Here is a 19,885-nt window from a genome sequence, read left to right on the forward strand (position 1 = left end):
CAGCTCGGAGGTGTCAGTGTTGCAGATGAACAGGGGAAACAATGGAGCCATGAGGGAGGAGCTGGCCAAAGTTGACTGGACGGATATCCTAGCAGAAAAGACAGTGGAACAGCAATGGCAGGTATTCTTGGGAATAATGCACAAGGTGCAAAATCAGTTCATCCCCCAGAGAAGGAAGGATTCAAAGGGGGGAAAGGGGCCTCAGTGGTTGACAAAGAAAGTCAGAGATTGCATAGCATTAAAAAAAAGGAAATATGATAGAGCTAAGGTGAGTGGGAGGACAGATGATTGGGAAGTTTTTAAGGAACAACAGAACTTAACTAAAAAGACAATACAGGGAGGAGAAATGAGGTATGAACGCAAGCTAGCCAGGAATATAAAGGAGGATAGCAAAAGCTTTTTTAGGTATGTGAAGAGAAAGAAGATAGTTAAGAACAATGTTGGGCCCTTGAAGAATGAATTGGGTGAAATTGTTATGGGAAACAGAGAAATGGCAGAAGAATTTAATGAGTACTTTAGATCTGTTTTCACTAAGGAAGACACAAGCAATCTCCCAGATGTATGGATGGGCCAAGGACATAGGGTAACAGAGGAAATGAAACAGATTGACATTCAGAAGGAAACGGTGATGAGAAGACTGATGGGACTGAAGGCTGACAAATCCCCAGGTCCAGATGGTCTGCACCCTAGGGTACTAAAGGAGGTGGCCCTGGAAATTGCGGATGCATTGGTAATCATTTTCCAATGTTCCTTAGATTCAGGATCAGTTCCTGAGGATTGGAGAATGGCTAATGTTATCCCACTTTTTAAGAAAGGAGGGAGGGAGAAAACAGAACTATTGACCTGTCAGCCTGACATCGGTGGTGGGAAAGATGCTAGAGTCCATTATTAAGGATGAAATAGTGGCATCTCTAGATAGCAGTGATAGGATTGGGCCAAGCCAGCATGGATTTACCAAGGGTAAATCATGCTTGACTAATCTATTGGAGTTTTTCGAGGATGTAACCAGGAAGTTAGACGGGGGAGATCCAGTGGATGTAGTGTACCTCGATTTTCAGAAGGCATTTGATAAGGTCCCACATAGAAGACTGGTGGGTAAAATCAAAGCTCAGGGCATCAGGGGGAAGGCATTGACATGGATAGAAAACTGGTTGGCAGATAGAAAGCAAAGGGTAGCGGTGAATGGGTGTTTCTCGGAATGGCAGGTGGTGACTAGTGGGGTGCCACAGGGCTCGGTATTGGGACCACAGCTGTTTACCATTTATGTTAATGATTTGGATGAAGGCATAGAAAATAACATCAGCAAATTTGCTGATGATACTAAGCTGGGTGGCAGTGTGACATGTGATGAGGATGTTAGGAGAATTCAGGGTGACTTGGATAGGCTGGGTGAGTGGGCAGATACTTGGCAGATGGCGCTTAATGTGAATAAGTGTGAGTTTATCCACTTTGGGAGTAAGAACAGGAAGGCAGATTATTATCTGAATGGTATAGAGTTGGGTAAGGGAGTAATACAAAGAGATCTCGGAGTCCTTGTTCATCAGTCACTGAAGGTGAATGAGCAAGTGCAGCAGGCAGTGAAGAAGGCTAATGGAATGTTGGCCTTTATTACAAAGGGAATTGAGTAGAAGAGCAAGGAAATCCTCTTGTATTTGTACAGAGCCCTGGTGAGACCACACCTGGAGTATTGTGTACAGTTTTGGTCTCCAGGGTTAAGGAAGGACATCCTGGCTGTAGAGGAAGTGCAGCGTAGATTCACGAGGTTAATTCCTGGGATGTCTGGACTGTCTTACGCAGAGAGTTTAGAGAGACTGGGCTTGTACACGCTGGAATTAAGGAGATTGAGAGGGGATCTGATTGAAACATATAAGATTATTAAGGGATTGGACAAGATAGAGGCAGGAAATATGTTCCAGATGCTGGGAGAGTCCAGTACCAGAGGGCATGGTTTGAGAATAAGGGGTAGGTCATTTAGGACAGAGTTAAGGAAAAACTTCTTCTCCCAGAGAGTTGTGGGGGTCTGGAATGCACTGCCTCGGAAGGTAGTGGAGGCCAATTCTCTGGATGCTTTCAAGAAGGAGCTAGATAGGTATCTTATGGATAGTGGAATCAAGGGATATGGGGACAAGGCAGGAACCGGGTATTGATAGGAATTGATCAGCCATGATCTCAAAATGGCGGTGCAGGCTCGAAGGGCCGAATGGTCTACTTCTGCACCTATTGTCTATTGTCTATTGTAGGACCTTAGGCTCCTGTACCTCCTTCCTGTTGCACCAATGAGAAGAGAGCTTGGCCTGGATGGTGGGGGTCCTTGATAATGGATGCTATTTTGCTGCGGCAGCTCTCATTGTAGATGTGCTGTTTGGTGGGAAGGGCTTTACCTGGAAAAAGCCAGTGGAAAGGAGCTTGGGATAATAATACTAATAATTCTGTGTTGTAGTCTTCTTGTCTTTTCCAGTGAAATGTTGATCCTTCCACTCAGCTGTAGTGGTTTGTAAAGTGATGTAATAAACTGGCAAATGAAAAGTGTTCTTCTGATGTATTATGCTAATGCAAATGCTTCATTATTTTCTTCAAATCTCTATTATGGTAAACCCAATCTTTGGAAATGTTTGAGACAATATTTGGATTGAGACGCACTTGTATCAATGTTAGCAAAAAGAGCTCTTGCATTTATTAGGTTCTGACCTTGGTAGATATTGCAAAGGTGTTCTTCTCTTTTGGGTTTAGTGTTTGGAGAACAGAAATGAAGTTAAGGTTTCTCAAACCTGCATAAAAACAGGATGATGCTACCAAACGTGAAACAACTAATTGATAGTTCTAAAGGTGAGAAATTTGACTAAAAACATTAATAATAACACATTTTCTGAAGTACATTCTGGTAAATTATCACTGCAAATAATGAAAGCAAGTGAAGGCGAAGCAAATTCGAGGGATGAACCTTGCTGATAAGTTGCAGAATCAATGCAAATGGAGAGTGGGCCATTTAAACGGGAAAAGATGAGGCAAAAGAGTTCTGATGCCTGTCCAACTGGCCCGGGTGCGATCACTTTGGGTGCTGAGCCGATTTGGAAAAATTGAAAGTGACTCAGGCTGGGCGGTGAAATCTGTGCCTAGAGCAAGTCGTAGGTGGCATGTTCTAGGCCTAGAGCCTTTTGCTGCAGTGGTGCCCAGGTCCTAGTTCAAAGTACGATATGCTGTTTGGACACCTCAAACGCCAGCCCAGATAAAATGAAAAGAATGGGTGTTGGGATCGGAGGTGAGAGCTGAATTGGTTTGCTCTGCCGTGATATTCACTTCTCTCTCCGTGGTGCTGATGCTATGAAGACTGCCCCAGCTGTGCCTGCTAGTACGATGGACTTGGGCCTACTCTGGATTGCTCAGGGGTTCAGATTTAAGGACTCAATTTGGTTTGAAATGTTGTTGCTTTCTTCTATTGTTTGCATGCTTTATTTCCCCCCCTTTCTCTGTGTATCAGGTTTATTTTTTAAAATTGGATACTTTCAAGTTTCTTGCTTTGTGGCTGCCTATAGGCAAACAAATCTCAAGGTTGTATATTTTATGCATTCTTTGATAATAAATGTACTTTGAAACAGAAGGATTAAACAATGAAAGGTGAAATGGCTGGTAAAAATATGCCAAGTTAGGCTCCGAAATTGTAGGATGAATTTCATAAACACGTAAATTGAGTTTTAACATGATTGTGTGAAAATGTTTACTTTATGGTGGAATAATGGTAATTTGCAAAAGTAAGGGAGGCAAGAGATGCCAGGAGCACCCTCAGCAGGAGCTGAATTATGCTGACGGCCCTGGGAGGGAGGGCCAACGAAGTCTGGAGTAAGAGAAATGCCAGAAACCTGAATGCTGAATTCCAAATTGTAGGATTCGTTGTATAGATGACTTGACTTGTGGTCGGTGTGCCCTGATTTAAAGGGATGCACATTTCTCATAGTTGAAAGAGGCACTAATATGAGGTGTTAATGTGTACTGCCGTTTTAAACAATTTTGGCCAAGAGAGTTGAATAAACAATTCCAGGCAAGTTCATATTGTTGTAAAAGAAACTGCAACTTCAAGCACTGTAGGATACAGGATTTGTGTGTTCACTTACAAAATTCTAGTTAAAGCATTCATTGGAATGGGCTGGGTGGAGCCTTTCAAGATGTCTCTGAGATACTGTAGTTGTGATGTTATATTAATTCTCTGAGAGGAAGTAGCACATCATGTGCACACATTCAGGAAGGAATATTCCCAATGCGACTGAAACTGCTCTGATGTTCTCTGGTCAAAGTGAAGCCACTAACAGGAGCAAAATGCCAATAGCTGATTACTACCTCTCTGGTTGCTCATCCATTGACAACCACAATACTACTGTATCCCTGGGATGTGAGTAGCACCTGGTACAGTGTACTCTGCCTTCACATTAAGGGGGAAAAAGTTCTTGAGGAGGAGGAAGACGGTGAGCAACAGATTAAAAAAAGGAGTGAATGACTGGAAGAGTTAAACACAAAATTATTTTAAAAAATAACTGATATTTGTTTTCTGGCATCAGAATTTACAAACTAAATACTGCCCTGGCATTGAGATGTAAAAGCCTTCCAGAAACACTCCCAATCTACTTCAGAGGTTCTGCAATCTTTGAGCAATACGCTGAAGTTCTCACAAACCTCAACTCTACTGCTTGCTGTTTGGAGAATGCACTACATCAAGTGTAAGTGGGCAGCTGGCCCATTACTGACCCCCTGGGTAGCATAGCTGCCCTTTACTGAGAGGACTCTTGCTCTAAGTGTGTGATGTACTGAGATTTCAATTTGAGAAGCCATCTTGAGAATTTGTTGGTGTCTGAAGGATCCAGCTGAAGTTGCTGAGATGAGAAAACTTAATGTGTAATTCAACTTCACAAGTCACTAAATAATTTTGGAACACAGTCAAGTTCCTTTGTACAGGATGGCCATTTGAGATTGTACCTGGGGATGAAAAATTATTGATGTGCGAAAGAAAACAGAACTGAGAATTCATTCAGATAAGATTGATTCATGCTACTGGCTTTGGCTTTGACTTTGACTTAGAAATAGCAGATAGTTTGAGTATATGCAGATATTATAATCCATGCTACTATTGTGGACAGTCTTGGAAAAGTTTTAATTGGAAAAAATATTTAAAATGTCTGAAAATGTTATCAACCATGTGATAATGGAATCAAGAATATGATGGTTATTTGAACTAGTAAAATATTTATCAAAATTAATTTGTACAGTGACAAAATGAACAAAAGAGCCACTAATATTATGCAATTGTCACAAACATGATCCAATCAAACATGAGATCTCAATATTGTATATGATTATTGTTCTAGTACCAATCAAATATATTTTGTTGTCAATTTAGATGAAGCAAGGGATTTTTATTCTTGCTTTTCTTTCCAAAGCAAGTACATTAAGCAGAACATTATCTTTAAAAAATTATGTCCTTGGAAAGACAAAAGAAATACAGAAAATTTGTATTGCAGATCTGCAAGATAGTAAAATTGATACTGTGGCAATTGAGGGAATGCAGAGAAGCAGCAGAACAGAATCTGAACAAATCAACAAATGCTTACTACACTGCGTTTTCTTTAAAATAATGGATCTACTTTTTCCAGGGTAGACCAAACTAAAAATCCCCTTTGTAGGCGGGTCAATATCCCACCTAACGCCCAAAAATGGCAAAAAATTGTTTTATGATCGTTCATTGTATTATTCGACATGGAGAACAACATATCAAAAGTTGGACAATTTTGACACCAGAAATGACATCAAAAATCAAGATGGCCGCCAGCAGAAAAATGTCAAAAATCTGACTATAGTGTTCTTGTGCAGTGTGTTGAAACTCTGACTAAACACCAAGTTAAACTGAAGCCAATGAAGCCAGAGTCGCAGTAAGATTAACCGTTTACTATTCACTCTTCCACATTAACGTATGGTGAAGACTGTTGATAAAATAATACAAAATATACACAGTATCTTTTTCCTTCTTGGCATCACATTTACATCATAAATACTTGTAAAAGTAAAACTACAATGAACTATATTACATTAAAGTCTCATTAAAGTACAACATACAGGCAGAATCTGCTTATGCCATCAATAGTTTTAGATAGACTCCAACACAAACTTTACAGCAATGCTTTCAATAGCACAAGAAAATAAACCTCATCAACTGTCATTTGTTTTAACAGAATCAGCGTTAACATTTTTACTTCAACATATCGACTGTCATATGAACTTACAGCGTTGCTTCTGTGATGTTTCTTAGTGGGTAGGAAAGGACCTTTTATCGCGTTGATCCTGCTCTTGCAGGCCCCTACCTTCCTGTTGCTCCAAACCAGAACTTACGCACAAGACGCGGTGAAACCGGGTGTGACATCATCACATGCTGCGATACATCACAGATAATGAATTTACCTTCAACAACTGCAACGTAGTTATCAACCTTTAACTTTAACTAGAAAATAGTTACAAACGAATTATTTAAAGCGGAAATGTAATAAAATTAAATAAATGCCTTAAGGGCAACACACTGACTGATAACCATCAAACTGCAAGTTTTTTAAACCTGATGTTTTAATGAATGCTCTTTTCACCAATGTTTTTCAAATAACAGTAGTTCCTGGAATTAAAGTTGCATTTGTACCGACGTCATCAATGACGTAATCAAGGGGTAACTCTGGTATTAAGTACTGATGTCATGGCACATAATATGCTACCTTATGGCTTCTCAGATGCAGTCTTGTTCATCATCCTCTTCTGTCACTGGCTCATTTGTCATATTGTCACAGTTGCTATCTTGGCAATGCCCACATGCGCTGGTGCATTCCAGCCCATGCTTTCTGCAGGTACATTTTAGCGTATTGTACCCTCCCGAACAGTTGCAGTGAATCATCTGAATAAATGCCTCTGGAGCAGGTCTTTTGTCTGTCATCACTTGTACGAGTTTTCCCCTTCCACCCTCCATCCCCACTCAGATGGCTGCATTACATCACTCCAGCCCATCCACTCCATAACCTGGTAGTAAGTCTGCAGGGAGTGAAATTTACAGGCTGAGGTTGTTGGTGGCAGTCTTTCAGGTGTGATGAAAGTTTTAGCGCTGGCAACTTTGTTGCAGAGCATATTATATCTGATAGATGCCCTGGAGTCATTCTGATTTCCATTGAACAACGCCACCATTGCCCTACAGCCATTGGTTTCCAAAACATCCTGAATTTGCTTTGATGAGCAGAACACTTCCGAACAGTCTCTGATTCCCTTTTCTTTTTTGATGACCTTTTGAAACCCCGACATCTTTCCAATCCCAAATACTCTGGACATTGAGTTGCATCAGTAAAGGCATGGAGAAACAATAGATCATTACAAGCTGCTTCTCTGAGTATCTGCTTAAGGACCTTGATATTGTAGGCATTTGATTTTGCCTTGTCCAAGCGGAGATAGAGTTCAGTGCCGTTTGTTACCACTACATGGTAGAGCAAGAGTACAAGGAGATTTGTGTCTTCTCCAATGAGGGTGGTAGATTTGAAAGCAGACATTGTGACGGCTGCTTTTGCGATCTCAATGTCGGCATCTCCTTCAGCTTGAATCACTTCGCAGCCTCTCTGTCGCAAATGTTCCATGATGAGCTGGATAATTTCCTGCTTGCTTGCCTCATTCGACAAGAAGTCCTTTTTTCCAACAAACTTTGTCTCCCCTGTAATGTTCACCTTGTTTGCATTCAAGTTTCTACTTCGCTGATGAGTACAGTCCTTTATGCTTGACCCAACCCCATAACCATCAAACACTACAGTGGCTCTGGCATAGTGTTTGACAGTGAATGAGGCGTAGTCATCTGCAGTTGAACTGTAGGTGCACCCCGGGTCCATTTTAAGCGGTGCAGAAGTGATCCCCCATCTAGAACATAGTGATCTGTCACTGGGACTGTGTGTGACAGCATTGTCTGATTTGGAGGTGACATAGTTCTTTATCGCTTCTGCCAGTTGTGGCTTATCCGGCTGGCACAAGATGTTCTTTGCTTCAAACAAAGACATCGGATATGGACAGAGTTCATAGTTCATCACTTTGTCTAGCTGGAGGTCACCTGTCTGTGACACAACTAGGGACCTCTGGAATACAACGCTGGATCTATGGTACGATCTTCAGTAACTTTGACTGCCCTGCTGGATGCTAGTGTCTTGACCTTCGAACTCCTTTTGTGCAAATACGAGAAAACATCTTCCTAACTATGTCATTTCCTATTGCGTACAGGTCATGTACATTGACATCCTCATTTGCATAAACCCCTGTGATGATGTTGCGCAATGATTTATCATCCAAAAATGGCATGAAACAGTCCAGTTTTGCTGCAATTTTTTTCAAGGTCAGCCTCATCTCTACTCACGCTGGAGGTGGACAACTCCTTATGTTGTTCACCTGTTGTGTAGCTATTCGCGGTCAGTTCTTGCATGGCAAGGCTGTAAGAGGATGACACAGTGGAAGACATATTCCAAACTGCTCTCTGGTGCTGACATTCCACTTAGTCGCGTTAGGCCCCCTTGGCTTTTCAGTGAGCGCATTAGTGTCTGTTCTATCACAAGATCAAAGCTAAGGCCAGCCCAGTACTAGCTGCTGCGTCTGATTACATGGAAACCAGACTGGAACTTCTGATAAACCGCAGGGTTGTCATCTTCCAATGCTCCATCTTCTGGAGACAGAGACGAGCCGACTTCAGATAATTCGGATGGCCAGTGGCTGCGAATATCAGCAAGCAAGCTGAGATGGCACTGAGATGCATCTCCCATGATCCCATTCGATCGGCTGCAACAAGTGCCCTAGCAATCCCTACCATGTGCTGGTAGTTGACCCACAGTGTGCTGGTTTTGGAGGTCCCTGCCAGTTTATCCTTTATGAGAGTTACAGTTTTGTCAATCCTGTGAATGCAATCTGATTTCAACAATGATTTTAAGTCACTTGCACCAGTCTCCATCAGCGTGTACAGTCTCTCAAGTTCCTCCACTTGGTCTTAAAAACCAGGGTCATCCTCCATGATTTTAGCAACAATCTGATGTGTAAGACACTGATCCACCAGCAGTTGCCCACAAAGTGCTCGTTGCATCGCCTTTCCGTTCATCATATGTACAACGGCATTTTCACCATACACCATTTCCAGGATCTCCTTAAGTCCACTGCCATCCATCAAAGTTCCGATGGCACCCAACAAATTCATGAAGATATGGAAGCTCCCAAGCAACAACACCACGTTCCTGATCAGGCTATCATCTGGAACAGCATTCGCTATCTCAGAAGCCTTCCAAAACAGTGGTTGATTGAAGGTAATGATAGCCAGCATGTTGTGTCATATGATGTCATGAAATAATAGTTCATAGTTCTGGCGATAAAAGACACCCTGCGGCTATTCCCATTCACATTTTATACCACAATTATGGCACTACCATTGTTAGAAACAGTGAAATATTGCAAAATAAGACAGACATGGGTCCGATTCTTTTCATTGACAGCCAATTTTTTTAACATCAGATTTTTTTACTTTCCCGTGCTCCATTTCTGTCCAACTTTTGATATAAATACAAAGTACACTGCAGATGCTGTGGTCAAATCAACACGTACAAACAAGCTGGAGGAACTCAGCAGGTCGGGCAGCATCCATAGAAACGAGCAGTCAACATTTCAGGCCGAGACCCTTCGTCAGGACTCGATGAAGGGTTCTGATGAAGGGTCTCGGCCGGAAACGTTGACTGTTCGTTTCCACAGATGCTGCATGACCTGCTGAGTTTCTCCAGCTTGTTTGTACATGTCAACTTTTGATATGTTGTTTAGTATGTCTGAAAGTAATGACCACAAAACATTTTTTTGCAATTTTTTTGGTGTAAGGGTATTTTGGCAGCTTTATTGATCTGAAAATTTGTCGCTCTCCTTGCTGATTAGAATACCTATTTTCCTCTCCAAACTTAATTTAGCACAGGAGAAAATTACTGCCCATTCAATTGTTAACAGTTTGGAAATTAAAGCCTGTTTTCATTTGCTAATCCAAGTATTTGCATACGAACAGAATTCAAATGATCAAGCAGCGTGCTGACTTGGAATTTATGTCCTATAGCTTGCAGAACCAGCAGTATAAATAGCTATTGTTTCTGAGGCTATGGCCACACTATGCTGGATAAATCAGTAACCAAAGCTTTTTCTCTTCGTTTTTACCCTTCGTCCACACTAAAACAGCGTTTTCGCCCCCCGAAACCAGAGCTTTTCAGAAACGCTCTCCAAAGTGTGTAGTTTTATGCTGGATTAACCGGATCAGTGTGGACGGGGTAACCGGAGAAATCTGAAAATGCTGTCCGACGGTAGCGCGCTATTTCATTATTTTCTTGAACGCAACCTAACAATTTCAGAACAGACGGCAACGAAACTGATGCCAGAAGAGTTAGAAATGTACTCACCAAATACTTTGACCCATAACTTACTGAATAAATAAGTATACTCACTTTGCCCTGTTTTCTGTTCTTGCTCGTATGAAGGTGATTTACCTATTTATGCAAGTACTTCTCTGACAATGTAACAGCCTAATGTAACATTGTATGGAAATACAAGATAATACTGATGCAGACATGTTTTATACATTTAACAAGGTGCTTTATTAATGCAACAGAGTTAGTCAGTTTTTCAGTGTTTGTTGTCAGCCGGGTCAACCTGTCCGTGAACTCCCTGTCAGTTACCTCTACGCTCCAGTATTTGTTTTTTTTTTACTTTTAAGTTCTCCTGCGCGAAAGCCAACAGCTGTCCGTCGTTTTAAGTTTTTCTAGTCTAACTACACAAACGTGCACTTCTACAGCGAGATTCGACACCAAACATGTCGCTTGTTTTCGGTAGATGTGTCCTGCGCATGTGCAGGAGAAGGAGATTCGCCGAAATGTCCGTTTCAATGTGGATAGAGATATTTTTAAAAACGCATAGTGTGGACACCTATCGTTTTTACGCAAAACCGGTGTTTTCAAAATTATTCAGTCTAGTATGGATGTAGCCTAAAAGCCCCTTGGTGTTGGAGTATAAATTAATCAATTTTCAGCTGACAAAAATTTACATTTTACGTTGAGTATATCAGTAATATCCAAAGGTTGAGAATTGGGAATGAATGCACGTCTCATGGGGTTCCCCTAGCTTCCTATAGGAAATTGATTTGAACAACCTCTGTATGTTAGAGGTAATTTCAAGTTATGAAATATTGCATACAGAAAATCTGAAGACAATGGCTCTCCAGAGACTTTAAAATTTTGGTAGATGCATCATTGTCTTTCAAGTTTGTTCTTAACTGCTGAAGATCCACCCATTGACAAAGAATACTTGGGTCCAAATTTTTAAAGAACTGAGACTGGGCTTAATCTGGAATGCATTTGCAAACATTGGTCAAATTAGATGGGATTATAAGAATGGTATAACACCATATCACAAAATGTTTCACTTCTCTTATCCTTTAGTATATGGGAAACTGTAATGTGAGATCATTGTAGGAGGTAACCATGGGAAAGGGAGCAGACATTCAAGTCCAAATTTGCACCAAGACCTGTAGCTCAAGAAAATAAAAACCAGAGGAAATGGAAGTATGGATTCATTCTGAAGAGTATGAATACAGGCACAACTACTACATATTAAGAAATAGAGTTAAAATTGAGAGACAAGTAACATTATTAATGAAAATAAATAATACCAGAAAAATGAATAAATTAATTGTAGCAAAGATGCTAAGGTACTTGAACTAGTGCTTTGGTTGTTGTCATTGGATCTCAATTAGTAATGATGTTGAAATACATATGTAATAATGGAAACAAGAAAAAGATAAAAACAGGAAATACTGTTGCCCAAGCAGCTTCTCTGCAGAGATAAACTTTCATTATTTTTAAATAATAAATGTTGATAATAGTGGGAAGGTTAAATTTATGTTCCAAGGAGCTGTATGTCTTGAGTACGGTAGTTAAAGAATGAGTCCCTGGAATGGATTTTTACTGGAGCATTGTCATTTAAAACTGACCAAGTAACTGTTCTTACAATTCAACTATTATGAGTATCTTGGAAATATCTACAGATTTTTTTTTGTTTTAGCCTGCACCAAAAATGGAGTGCTTCAGAAGCGTCAGCACGGCACTATGAAGCTCAGGGTGTCAGAATTCAGAGTTCGGAGTACAATCTCAGCATACTCTAAGGAGTTTGTATGTCCTTCCCTTGAAATGCAGGGTTTTCCTCCGGGTGCTCTGGTTTCCTTCCATGGTCCAAAGACATACCGGTTAGAAGGTTAATTGGTAATTGTAAATTGTCCTTTGATGAAGCTAGGGTTAAATTGGGGGTTGCTGGCAGTGCAGCTCAAAGGGCCTTATTTTAAAATAAATGTCTTCCTGTTTACAGGAATGATATATTGGCAAATTTGTAAAAGTGTTTTATTTGTCATCAACATTCCATCCTTTATTGTAGGCTTATGATTTGAGATTGGATCAGAATTCAATAAAACTATGTCATGCAGGCAAGTATGATCTTCATCCAGATATTTAAAACAAAATCTCATCTGATTCGGAGCACTCAGTTAGATTTTCAAGCTCTGAGGTTGAATCTTCAATTTGTGTTGTGTTAAAGAATATCAACTGGTGATGTGATGATCAATATTTTTTTCTGCTGATTTAAGTGTGAGTTAAATAATTGACAGATAAATGAGGGAAATGCCATTTTATTCACGTGCTTATACTGTGAAGTTTGTGGTTAAAAGCTATCTATTTCACATCCCTTACTGGGAAAAGATATATGTGACTCCAGACCCAATGTAAAATGTTGACTCTTTACTGCCATTAATTCTTCATAAACTATTGAATTATAGCAAAGAAACTTTGTTCAAATTGAATGAGAATAAAACCAAAGAGATTACCAGACATTACTGTACCAAAGTCACTCCCAGCCAGTTAGCCTTGCAGAATACTCCTTGTGAATATTTCAAATATAAATTGGGAGAACTATTCCACAAGAAATTGTGCAACAGCCTGACATATTCGAACTAGCAGAATTGTATGTGACAGAGAACCTGTCAGGTTTGCCTTGCCCCTCCAACAGGACAAACTTGTCAAAGGTGACCCTATGGATTTGAACAGGTAGGAGGAAATTATATCAGGTTACAACCCCGGCATCATAAAGTTGCTTTTAACTTGGCGACTGACTGTTGCATCTCAGAAAAGACTATTTCTTGAATAAATTGTTCATTGGTGGTACAGGTCAGCTACCTGTCTGGCTGTCCAACACCTTTTAATCTCATGTGGAAATTAATACTGCAGCCTTGTTAAAGAGTGTGCCCTCATCTGAGATATAGGGGGCGAATTGGAATGCAATGTACAATTAAATAATTTAGCTGATAAAAGATTATGAAACTAAAGTATATTTTGTTCCTAATAGTTCCATAACAAACTCATTAAGTTTGTTCCCCCCTTCTGCTTTCTGCAGAGATCGCTCCCTACGCGACTCCCTTGTCCACTCGTCCCCCCCATCCCTTCCCACCGATCTCCCTCCTGGCACTTATCCTTGTAAGTGGAACAAGTGCAACACCTGCCCATACACTTCCTCCCTCATCACCATTCAGGGCCACAGACAGTCCTTCCAGATGAGGCAACACTTCACCTGTGAGTTGGCTGGTGTGGTATACTGCGTCCGGTGATCCCGGTGTGGCCTTTTATATATTGGTGAGACCCGACGCAGACTGGGAGATTGTTTCGCTGAACACCTACGCTCGGTCCATCAGAGAAAGCAGGATCTCCCAGTGGCCACACATTTTAATTCCACGTCCCATTCCTATTCTGATATGTCTATCCATGGCCGTCTCTACTGTCAAAATGAATCCAAACTCAGGTTGGAGGAACAACACCTTATATACCGGCTGGGTAGCCTCCAACCTGATGGCATGAACATTGACTTCTCTAACTTCCATTAATGCCCCTCCTCCACTTCTTACCCCATCCCTGACATATTTAGTTGTTTTGTTTTTTTTCTCTCTCTCTGCCCATCACTCTGCCTATTCTCCATCTCCCTCTGGTGCTTCCCCCGCCTTCCCCCTTTCTTTCTCCCGAGGCCTCCTGTCCCATGATCCTTTCCCTTCTCCAGCTCTGTATCACTTTCGCCAATCATCTTTCCAGCTCTTAGCTTCATCCCACCCCCTCTGGTCTCTCCTATCATTTCACATTTCCTCCTCCCCCCTCTACTTTCAAATCTCTTACTATCTTTCCTTTCAGTTAGCCCTGATGAAGGGTCTTGGCCCAAAACATCGACAATGCTTCTCCTTATAGATGCTGCCTGGCCTGCTGCGTTCCACCAGCATTTTGTGTGTGTTGTTTGAATTTCCAGCATCTGCAGATTTCCTCGTGTTTGCCCTTTAAACTCATTAAGTCTTATTTTTTGAGCTAATGCGCTATTGAAGTGATAGAACATAGAACAGTACACCACAGGATGTTGTGCTGAATTAATTAAGCTAATGATGACTGATTACGCAATTTCTTTCTGCTTGGACATGGTCCATATCCTTGTATTCTTTGCATAACCATGTGCCTGTCTAAGAGCCTCTTAAATGTTTATACAGCTTAAGTACCGGTACCTTAATTTTCAGAGATGGACCTTCATTGCTGCCCTAAATGCCTGTGATGTAATGGATAGTAGGTAACTATCAGAATCAGCTTTATCATCACCGGCACATGACGTGACATTTGTTAATTTAGCAGCAGCAGTTCAATGCAATACATAATCTACCAAAGGGAAAAAATTAATAATAAATAAACAAGTAAATCAATTACCTGTATTGAATAGATTAAAAAACATGCAAAAACAGAAATACTGTATATTAAAAAGAAGTGAGGTCGCGTCCAAGGGTTCAATGTCCATTTAGGAATCGGATGGCAGAGGGGAAGAATCTGTTCCTGAATCACTGAGTGTGTGCCTTCAGGCTTCTGTACCCCCTATCTGATAGTAAGAGTGAGAAAAGGGCATGCCCTGGGTGCTGGAGGTCCTCAATAATGGATGCTGCCTTTCTAAGACACCGCTCCCTGAAGATGTCCTTATTTTTAAATAAAAACATTTTGATGTGGAATAAACATAGATTTTCACTTAAAATGTACGCCCTGTTGAAAGTTTTGTGCTGTCTAGTATCAGGCAGAGGGCCTTTTGTAATGATTTACTTGGAAATATTTGAGAGGATTTATTAGCAGTAATTTTGCACTTTTTGGATTCTTTCTGGAAATGTACACTCTGAGCAGTTTTTGTAGTTAATGCAGCCATGTCTATCAAAATAATACAGTATGTTTGAGCCCTACCTCATCATGCTTAAGTATGTATCAGATATGTAGTTAATCTTAGGTGCCTTGCAGTGCAACTGGTATTTATTGTTTTGGATTGTGAGTACAGCTTCATGCCTTGGATAAAAAAAATTGTCAGCTACTGTTCAAAAAATCATTTGCAAAAATGCTGTGTTTTTAATTTTTTTTGGATTATTTAATTTGGAAGATTTTTTTAAATCTTAATTTTGTACTAGCCTTGATTCTGTTCAGTTTAAATATTTTATGATTGAGATCTCATTCCTGAATCCATCAAAATGAACTTAAGGATGAAATTGGTACGTCATATAATTGCACTGATCTGATGACATTCTTTGCTATGTTTTCTCTAGGTCACTCTGTAGTGGTTTCTCAGCCTCCAGTCGTGCAGCTTCAGCCACAAAGTGTTCTTAATTCTCACCCCATTATAAATGTGGATGGAGGAACCAGTACCATGGGTACAGTACCAGTGAGAATACTGACAAATAACAACAGCTGCATTATGAATGAAAAATCTCCATTGACAAAAACAGTTATTTCAGCATCCACACATAGTGATAAGAAGCAAGATGTAAGTTTCACTTTCTTGTCTTTTTTTTTTGCTTCATGATGTCCCAAGCGGGCTGTTTTCTGAGTAAGTGACTGCCCTGATTAACTGATGGCCCAATTAACCAGAATCCACTGTATTTTATATTTTATTTTGTATCTTTGTTCTGAAAATGTCAGTATTTCTGTTAATGTGTCCTTTAATTTGGAAATATATCATAAAACATTTAAAAATAATCTCATGGAAGTAGGGAAATTGGTCATGGAATCAAGAAAAAAAAGTCAATATACAATTTTATGTTTCATTAGTGACAGTGATGTGAACTTTTTCCTTTTGAACCTTTTAAACTTAAATTCCAACTTGAATTTGTGTTTGCAAGCCAACTAAACAGTTTATATTCTGGAAAAGCCTGATGTTTAAGGGCTCATTTGTGTGACATCAGTTTTAGATTCAAATTCAGTCCAGACTGTTGGTTGTCCTGCTAACCCTGCCATTATAAATGCAGGGAGGGGATCTTGGATTGTGAAATTATTGCGCTACTTTATGCACGAGTGGCCAGTTCAGATGTGAAAAGTTAGAGTTAATGTTTATTCCAATCATTTCCATCTTTCCACCTAGCAGAGAATTTAAAGGTTTGAGTAAATGTTCAGTTACACATTTGGGTGCCATATTTCTCTAGTTCTTTGATGTCATGCTTCCGACACCAAAGGCGAGACGCTAAACAACTGGAAGCCAGTATGTGTCTTGAAACGTTCTTTGCATAAGTGTTCTTGGAAGGGGACTTGTCCAAAAGTGTGGGTTGATTATCCAGGAGAGGTGGAAACATTTTTTTTCTCTATTGGACGTGATTAATTACTGATCAGGAAACAATTAAATATTTGAAAGCTATGAACATTAGGTAGTGTTAGGGTAAGCATTAAATGAGACAAACCAGATGACGGATAGATGTTATAACTATATTCTGATTTTGAATTTTGAGGCAGATGGAGTGGATCAAGTTGTTTCAGTTGGTTGTGTAGATTCTCTGATCTAGTTGTGATGTAATTGCTACTAGGCGGTGCTTCTCATGTGAATGACTTGCCTTTTGTCAGAACATTTTAAGACCATTTCTAAACTGTATCTTCTAAGCTTAATTCTAACCCTTAATAATCCAAAGGTACCATCCTTGCAATTCTGTATTGAAACCTCTAAGAATGTGACATATTATCATTTGATCTCTAATGAAAAACAATGGAACATAATGTCAGTTTCCTTTCTAATTTCTCACTTTTTCAGTATCATGTAGTATTTTGAAATGCAGTGACTGATCATTATATAAAAGTGGCATTGAGTTCAAAAATCTATTTGTAAAGCATTGACGTGATTATTTCAACTCTCCACTAGAATGTTATTGGCCTCATATAATATTTTTCAACTGTGTTGCCCTTGAGGAGGGATCAAGTAAAGCTACTTCCAAGGTCACAGAAGCAATGATAGGTGATGGAGACAAATGTCACACAAGAAATAGGGATAGATGTTAACAAGAATTATTATCACTAATATAAATGATACCCCATTAAACATAAAACATGAAATGTGGTGTTTTGCAGCAGTAGTGAGTGCAAGACATAAAAATTACCTGGCTCCACAAATAAATGGTGCAAAAGACAAAGTTGAGGTCATGGTTTATGGACTGTTCGGAAATTCGAATGGTAGAAGGGCAGAAGATGTTCTTGGAACATTGATCATGGGTCCTCAGGCTCCTGTAGCTCCTCCAGTTGTAGTATCATGTTGCAGGTATGTCCTGAATGGTGAGGGTCTTTAATGGTTATGTTTAATAGGGTAACATTTAGAAAAAGTGATTATGCAGATAGAACTCTTTTCTCAAATACTTATCACTGTTGGAAAAGCTTGCAGTTACAAACATCAAGAAGAGGGTGCATGTTCTAAATTTAAGTATGTAGATATATTTTCATTATGTTGTTTATGAGTTCTCACGTCTTTAAGTTATTTCAACACCAAAATCTTGATTATAGAGCAAGGTTAGAGGATGCACAAGCATCAAGAAAGCAGGCAAAAGTCCTTTTAAAGTGGAGGGAGGAGTTTACACCTCTCTTGTTATCTAGCCTGTAAGTAATTGGAGCTGGAATTACCACGGCTGCTGGCACCAGACTTGCTCCAGTTGATCCTCGTTAAAGGATTTAAAGTGAACTCATTCCAATTACAGGGCCTTGAAAAAGTCCTCTGTTGTTATTTTTCATCACTACCTCCTCGAGTCGGGAGTGTAATTTGTGTGCCTGCTGCCTATTACAGGTTGAATGAACTTGGCCTTTTCTCGTTGGAGTGACGGAGGATGAGAGGTGACTTGATAGAAGGGAATAAGATGATGAGAGGCATTGATCGTGTGGATAGTCAGAGGCTTTTTCCCAGGGCTGAAATAGCTAACATGAGAGGGCACAGGTTTAAGGTGCTTGGAAGTAGATACAGAAGAGATGTCAGGTTAAGTTTTTTTTATGCAAAGAGTGGTGAGTGTGTGGAATAGGCTGCCAGTGATGGTGGTGGAGGCGGATACAATTGGGTCTTTTAAGAGACTCTTGGATAGGTACATGGAGCTTAGTAAAATAGAGGGCTAGGGTAACCCTTGGTAATTTCTAAAGTAAGTACATGTTCAACACAGCATTGTGGGCAGAAAGGCCTGTATTATGCTGTAGGTTTTCTATGTTTCTAATTGCATTTTCAGGAGCATTTTTGATAGCAAAATGTAGCGCCAATGTTGCAACAGCCACAATATATTATATTTGTGGTGAATATACGCTTAAATCTCAAAGATGGAGCATGAATCTTTTTATTAAGAAAGTATATGAGCTGTAATTTGTGCGCAAAATTAACAAAGCAAAGCCTAGGCCCCGCATTTGTTGCACAATGTGCTGTCGATCTTAGAGCTTGGCTCAGAAGTACTCAGAAGTCAATGCTGTTTGCTGTCTTGATTATATGATGAGAGCAGTAGGATCATGTGACAGACTGCAACTTCTGTCTGACCAGTGGATCTGGTTTCTCTGCTAAAAACAGGAATTCCATTGAATACCCCAATCTCCCTTCAGCCATGAGATCTGTGCTGCATGAAGATAGTATTCCAGTATCAAAGCCACCAGAGACATGGAATCCAGAGAAGGCAGACGAAGATGCCATGATGCATGAGCCAGGACTGGAAACCGACTCTGATACAGATACTGATTTTGAACTCTTTATGTCGCATAGGCCTCATCTGATAACTCAATTTGAGTTGCGGCCTGGTCAGAGACTTAGGTTTGTCTAAGACAAAAGCAGAATTATTCAGTTCAAAAACTGCTGTCACCAGGCACAAAAAATTCCGTGAAGAATTTGATATTTGAGACATGTTTCCCAGAATAACTGATGCCGAGATTAAGGAAGACCTTTTTCTTGGTCTGGAAGTCAAACAAGTCATCAATGACAGGCAATTTGAAGAACTTCTCGTGGGACCAGAGGAAATCACATGATGGGCATTCAAGGAAGTTGTTGAAATTTTTCTTGGCAACTAGCAGCACCCAGATTCGTGCAGCTGGTTGACAACATACTTCAAGCATACAAAACCATGAAGTGCAGCTTGTCACTAAAGATTCACTTTCTGCATTCCCATTTAGATTTCTTACCTGCCAATCTTGGAGCTGTCAGTGTCGAGCATGGTGAAAGATTTCACCAGGACATTGCGGTCATGGAGGAACGATATCAGGGCAACTGCAATCCATCAATGCTGGCTGATTATTATTGCACTCTTAAATGAGAAGTCTCAGACACTGAGTAGAAATGAAAATCATTAACAAAACAGTTTCAGCTTAGTCAAACTATTTTAAAGCATCAACACCGTTATGCAATTAAGCACATTGTTACGTATTCAGGCAACAATAAATATATATGAGTTAGGCAAGGGTTTTTATAACAAATAACACGTTTATTAAACACTGAAAACAAACCCCCCAAAAGTAAACAAACACTA

The 19,885-nt window shown here is 40.1% G+C and overlaps 1 protein-coding gene across 3 annotated transcripts in view; it reads left to right on the forward strand.

The window, feature by feature from the left end:
* The window catches only part of atf6 (activating transcription factor 6), a 377,097-nt gene that overhangs the window by 84,006 nt on the left and 273,206 nt on the right, over nt 1-19,885 (forward strand). For all 3 annotated transcript variants that reach the window (XM_073063651.1, XM_073063649.1, XM_073063650.1), the window contains exon 7: nt 15,698-15,915. In XM_073063651.1, coding sequence (XP_072919752.1) covers nt 15,698-15,915 — 218 coding nt within the window. The remainder of the gene's footprint in view (nt 1-15,697; nt 15,916-19,885) is intronic.

The sequence above is a fragment of the Hemitrygon akajei genome, chromosome 12 (genome assembly GCF_048418815.1).
Source record: "Hemitrygon akajei chromosome 12, sHemAka1.3, whole genome shotgun sequence".
In the NCBI taxonomy this organism is placed as follows: domain Eukaryota; kingdom Metazoa; phylum Chordata; class Chondrichthyes; order Myliobatiformes; family Dasyatidae; genus Hemitrygon; species Hemitrygon akajei.